We start from the raw sequence: 5,830 nt of genomic DNA, 5'->3' as shown, positions 1-5,830 counted from the left end.
ACGTATGTTCACAATAGATCCCTGGTGTGGGTGGAACATTCCAACAGAGCTCCCCATGCTCTCATTTAGAGTCTGAACATGGAAAGAATCCATGTGGACTCGTGTACTCGAGTTCATTCTGTCCATCACGTTTCTGAAGAATAAATGAAAAAAAAAGTGATTTAAGCCTCATTCTCTTTTAGGCTTCTTTATTCGGTGGCCTTGATGACCCACTTTTTACTCATTTTGAGCAAATTAAGTTGAAACTGAGCACACTCGTAGTAGGAAAAGTGGAATGATGGAGGGAGAAGCCTTACACTGCCACTCTCTAGAAGACAATGGTCCATAAGTTCCAAATAGCCTGATAAGGAGGAGCATTCAGGCTTGTCCCTTCCCCCAGCTTCCTCATTTAACAGTATGTCAACTGTGCATGATACATTCTGCAAGGTCTGAGGAGTAAATATGAAAAGTCCAAATGAATATAATCATACCCCCAAAAGCAAGGCGGTGAAGTGCCTATGGCAGAGCTTCCTGGATAGTGAATGCTTGTGCCATGAGGCCAGTGTGATTTAGCTGAAAGGTAGAAGCCCAGCTGACTTCATACAAGATTCCTTGGTTTCTTTTCCCGTATCTTTTCACTACTTTGATGGAGGGGGGTACTTTTAAAGTGTTTTTGATTTGCTTGAGACCTGTATTAAGAGCATAGTCCCCGCATACATCACCATGGATGAAGACCAAGCAGGGAAGAGTTTGTTCTCCAATTAAAGCCCATCGATTTGAAGGATATATATGGGGAAACCTGAAAGATACCTGAATAAGAGTATTGATTTCATTGATTTGTGAGCAGACAGCCAATAGGATAAGTAAGAAATAGCTCTCATTCTCTATAATGTACGTGTGTGTGTGTGTGTGTGTGTGTGTATGTGTGTGTGTATGCTGTTGGTTGTGGTGGTATATACTTTAACCACAGCACTCAGTGGATATGGACAAGTCTCTGTGAGTTTGAGGCCAGCTTAGACTGTGTAGTGAGTTCCAGCATATTCAGGGCAAACATAGTAAGGACGGGGCAAGGAGGGATGACACATTTTAGATAATATGTATATAATCACATAACTGAGTTTTATGCGTTTTTCAAACACTATAAAATGAAAAGAAGTCATAAACATTGCTTCTAGTATAGACATTTCATGCTTATAAATAATGTTGTGGCTAAATTATAATTAAAATTTTTGCCAAATGTGGTAGCCCACACCTTCCCAGCACCTGGGAGGTATAGCCTGTGGATCTCTGTGAGCTCTAGGTCAGTCAGGAATACTCAGAGACCCCGTTTTTAAAAAAAAATTCTTTTTATTTATTTATTTTTGTGTAGGAAGAATTCTTTTTATTTTTTTTATTCTTTGCCTAAAACCAGGCCCTTTGAGGGAAGACATACTCAAGTAAGTGTGGGCTGAAGCTCTGGCTGAAGTCCTATAACTGAAACTTTTAGTGCTCAGAGTGACTAGGCAAGCTTGTGTGGCCCCTGAGATCTGCCTAGCAGATGAAAAAGGAAACACTCGCTAAACTGAACTTGAAGAAAAAAAAAATGGTTTCTCACACTTTCTCACTCTCCTCCACGTACCCGCAAGCAGTTAACGCACACTTAGAGAAACACTCGTCAACCCTTGGTGGTGATGGAGAGAATCAAGCTGATTCAGTAATGCACTAACATATTGAGCTTCTGAGACCATTAGCAGACAAGCTGGCTGCACGTACTCAATGCCCAGTGCTCTTCAGTTACAGAGTAAACGTCAGCCTGCCTGGTGTTTGGTTACCTCAGCCTCTAATCCGCAGAGACAAGAATAAAACACCATGTCTCATTAACACTCCTCTGACTCGGTGCCCTGCATGACCACAGGCCATCGTAATCACATCCTTCTCATACTTCGGTCATAATGAGGAAGAGTTCACACATTCAGTCACTGGGGGATGCTCTCGTTAGAGATGTCTTGGAGGACCAAACTAAAGATCAGGTGCAGAAATGAGAAGGAAAACTTCATCTGATGTAAGAACCAAAAGTTTGCCTTAGCATCCTTTCTAGGGCATTAGAGTCATAAACCCATGAGAATCAGGACTTCCTAACATTGCCCAACTATTTACTAAAGACGGTTTGGGGAGGACAACATTAGAAAACTCATATTAGTGCAAGAATTTTATAAGACTTGGGACAAGCCTCCAACTACATCCCACCTCAGTACTGGGAGAAGTGCTGCTTACTGAGTTAGTAAACATGAATGCACAAGTTAGCCTAGATTCCTCTATTGATCTTAGATTACATTTAAAAAAAATAAATAGCTAGAATCGTACAAATACTGGAGCAGGTCTTTGCAAGCCCTGTTTTAGGATCCCTGGGCCTGGATCTGCCTGTCCTTATGCTTCTCATATTGTACACATTGTCTTTTCCCTTCTGGTGCGATCCTTACATGCCCAGCTTTCCGCATACATTTCAGTGTTGTTTCATCTTCAAGACCTCAGTTTTTCTGATCATAGAAATGGTATGCATTCTTATTACTTTATACCCAGACATCCACTATGTTTTTAATTGATGAATTAATTAATATAAATCTCAGAATGGTGGAGGGATATATAAAGTTCTTTCTCTTCCCAATGGCAAAGATGCCAATGGAAAGGCTTTTATTTACTAGAACACAAATTTTAATGGGAAGAAGGGATCAGTTTGCCTCATGAGGATATATGACAATGTTTAGAGACATTCACATCCAGGGGTTAAGGGTGGCGATGACTGGTTGTGCACTTGGTGCCACACAACCTATAGAATTGTTTATAAAGTCTATAGAACATAAATGAGGAAAACATGGCATAAAAAATTGAAATTATTTTATAAAATCAGACATTAAGAAGATGTTAGGAGGAACAGGAAAGATATCTGAGTAAGAGTATGGATTTTCAATAATCCATCTGTGATCAGGTAGCTAGCAGGATGAATAAGAAATAACCCTCACTCTTTATAATGTACCATACAAGCTTATAAATGCCTGTATGTCTCCATTCCTCTACTGCTAGAGACTTGAACTCCTTGTCAGGAAGGCTGAGAAATGTTTTCCCTTAGTCCGCAGTGCTCTGCCATGCTGGAGACTATGACCACAAAACCTGTTTCCAAGTTCTCACGCCCTGTCCATTGTTCTTTGTAAAAGGAAATCTTCCCAGGAACATGGGCAGAACGGGCAGGAACCACAGAGGACAGCACAGCCAGAGTGCTCACTGCAGGTCTATTGAATGCATGGGAGAGACTGTGGACAGATCCCGGGTAGCAATGGCTTGAGCACAGAATTCATCTTCTCAGTTGTCTCTGAGAAAAGCCGCTGCATCTAAGTGCTATACAGTTTGTTTTTTAAGGTCTTCGTATAATATATCTCTCTTCAGTGTTATTATTTCCCCAAAGCTTGTTATCTCGCTGCTTGGTAGCCATGGTAGATGCATAAATGACTCTTATCAGGCTATAAAGAGCCAAGTTGACCTTTAAACCTTGTGGCCCCATCCTATCTTTTTAAAACCCGAGGAACGTGACTAAGTCATGACTGAGAAGGAGGTCATGGTTCAAGTCTGCAAACAAAGGAAAAAGAATTATTTGGCCTAACATACATAATAGTAATTAGTGTCAAAAAGACTTGTTTTGTAGACCAACTTTGCTAATAATCACTGTTGAATATAATCTTATTTGTTCACACCTTGCCCTATTGGGATTCCATCAAGGGATTTTCCCATTGGGGGTGTCTATTTAGCTTTAGGCGGTAGTTTAAGACGTGTAACATAGAAGTAAATCTATAGGTGATCCACTGGTTCCACAGCTGCATCCATTGTTATGACTGCTGCCAGAGAAACACTAGAGGTAAAAATAAAACATAAAAACATGTTTAGGAATCAAAGAAAATGTAGCCAATTAAGAAAAAGGATCATTTGTTAATTGAAATTCAGCTTTAATAATTTCCGACCATATCAAACTTACTGGATTTTATTTTGTTCCAAAGAATGTTTAATGTTGCCAGGAGGATTAAGAATGAAAAATGATATTAGACTTAGCATCTCATAATAGCCTCTGGCGTCCTACTGGATTGATGTGTACTTCTTTTACCTCTACAGTAGTAAAATCAGAATTCCTGACTCTTGAGAATCGAATAAAGACCTGCTGCCCATGCAGACAGCAGCAGCATGGATAGTAACTCATCTCAGCCAGCAGTCCTACAGCTCTGCTATGAGAACGTAAATGGGTCCTGTGTAAAAACTCCCTATTCGCCTGGGCCGCGGGTCATCCTCTATGCAGTCTTTGGCATTGGGGCTGTGCTGGCAGTGTTTGGAAACCTCCTGGTGATAATCTCCATCCTCCATTTCAAGCAGCTGCACTCACCTACCAATTTCCTCATTGCCTCTCTGGCCTGCGCTGACTTCTGGGTGGGCGTCTCTGTGATGCCCTTCAGCATGGTCAGGTCTGTCGAGAGCTGCTGGTATTTTGGGAGAAGCTTCTGCACTTTCCACACCTGCTGTGATGTGGCATTTTGTTACGCTTCTCTCTTCCACCTGTGCTTCATCTCCATCGACAGGTACATCGCTGTCACTGACCCTCTGGTCTATCCCACCAAGTTCACGGTGTCTGTGTCAGGAATTTGCATCAGCATCTCCTGGATTCTGCCCCTGGTGTACAGTGGTGCTGTGTTCTACACAGGGGTCTACGACGATGGCCTGGAAGAATTATCCAATGCCCTCAACTGTGTAGGAGGATGTCAGGTAGTTGTGAATCAGAACTGGGTGCTAATAGATTTTCTTTCCTTTTTTATACCAACTCTCGTTATGATAATTCTGTATGGTAATATTTTCCTGGTAGCTAGGCAACAGGCTAAAAAGATAGAAAATATTGGTAGCAAAACAGAATCATCCTCAGAAAATTACAAAGCCAGGGTGGCGAAGAGAGAGAGAAAAGCAGCCAAAACACTGGGAATCACCGTGATAGCATTCATGATCTCATGGTTGCCATATAGCATTGACTCATTAATCGATGCTTTTATGGGATTCATCACCCCTGCCTACATTTATGAGATTTGTGTTTGGTGTGCTTATTACAACTCAGCCATGAATCCTTTGATCTATGCTTTATTTTATCCATGGTTTAAGAAAGCTATTAAGGTTATTATGAGTGGCCAGGTGTTCAGGAACAGCTCAGCGACTATGAACTTGTTCTCTGAGCAAATATAAGCACAGGCACAGAGGAACTCACAGGTACCTTTAATTTCCTAATGAATTGAGTCTTTAAAGAGTCTAGGAAGACCCTTAATGGGAAAGAATAGCGGTTATTCACACTAGACAGGATGAGTTAGCATTTTCTAGTCTTGGTAGGATGTGCACCTTGCTGCCATTTCTCTGAAAATATTAACTGGACCAATAAATGTTAAATTTTTATTAGCTTCCTATTTTAGAGCTGAGCTTACAACACTCCTTGCATTTAATTCCTTCTATCCACTCCTCCTTTTAATCCATGATTTTTCCTTGATCCTGGTATATTCTCTGAAAGCATCGAAGATTCCCTCTTATGCTTTCCCCTTTTCTTTACAAAGCTTCCAGGCTGACCCTAGCCTGCTAAACATTTCATTTCATGTATGCATAGGCTTCCCCCAGTTCCTGCTTTCCTTGGCTCTTTCAAATACAACTTAAAAAGGGGGAATCGTTGGCCAATATAATTGACTCAGTCTTATGAGAGATGACAGAATAGAGGGGGGTGATCTGCAATGGCATCACCTTTATTAGGCTGTAGTGACTGCCAGCCAAGTTATTGTCCTCCTATCCCATGATTTCCTCTCCTAAA

General features: G+C 41.1%; 1 protein-coding gene across 1 annotated transcript; it reads left to right on the top strand.

Moving 5' to 3' along the window:
• Positions 1–4,185: 4,185 nt before the first annotated feature.
• LOC121449640 (trace amine-associated receptor 6) lies at positions 4,186–5,223 on the top strand. The gene has a single exon (XM_041654213.1). It carries the CDS (start codon positions 4,186–4,188, stop codon positions 5,221–5,223), a length of 1,038 nt encoding a protein of 345 aa, XP_041510147.1.
• The last annotated feature ends 607 nt before the right edge of the window (positions 5,224–5,830 follow it).

The sequence above is a fragment of the Microtus oregoni genome, unplaced genomic scaffold (genome assembly GCF_018167655.1).
Source record: "Microtus oregoni isolate MIOR12 unplaced genomic scaffold, Mior012 000006F_ref0000085, whole genome shotgun sequence".
Taxonomy (NCBI): domain Eukaryota; kingdom Metazoa; phylum Chordata; class Mammalia; order Rodentia; family Cricetidae; genus Microtus; species Microtus oregoni.
Note: the sequence above shows the minus strand (reverse complement) of the source record. Positions and strands in the feature narration are given on the sequence as shown.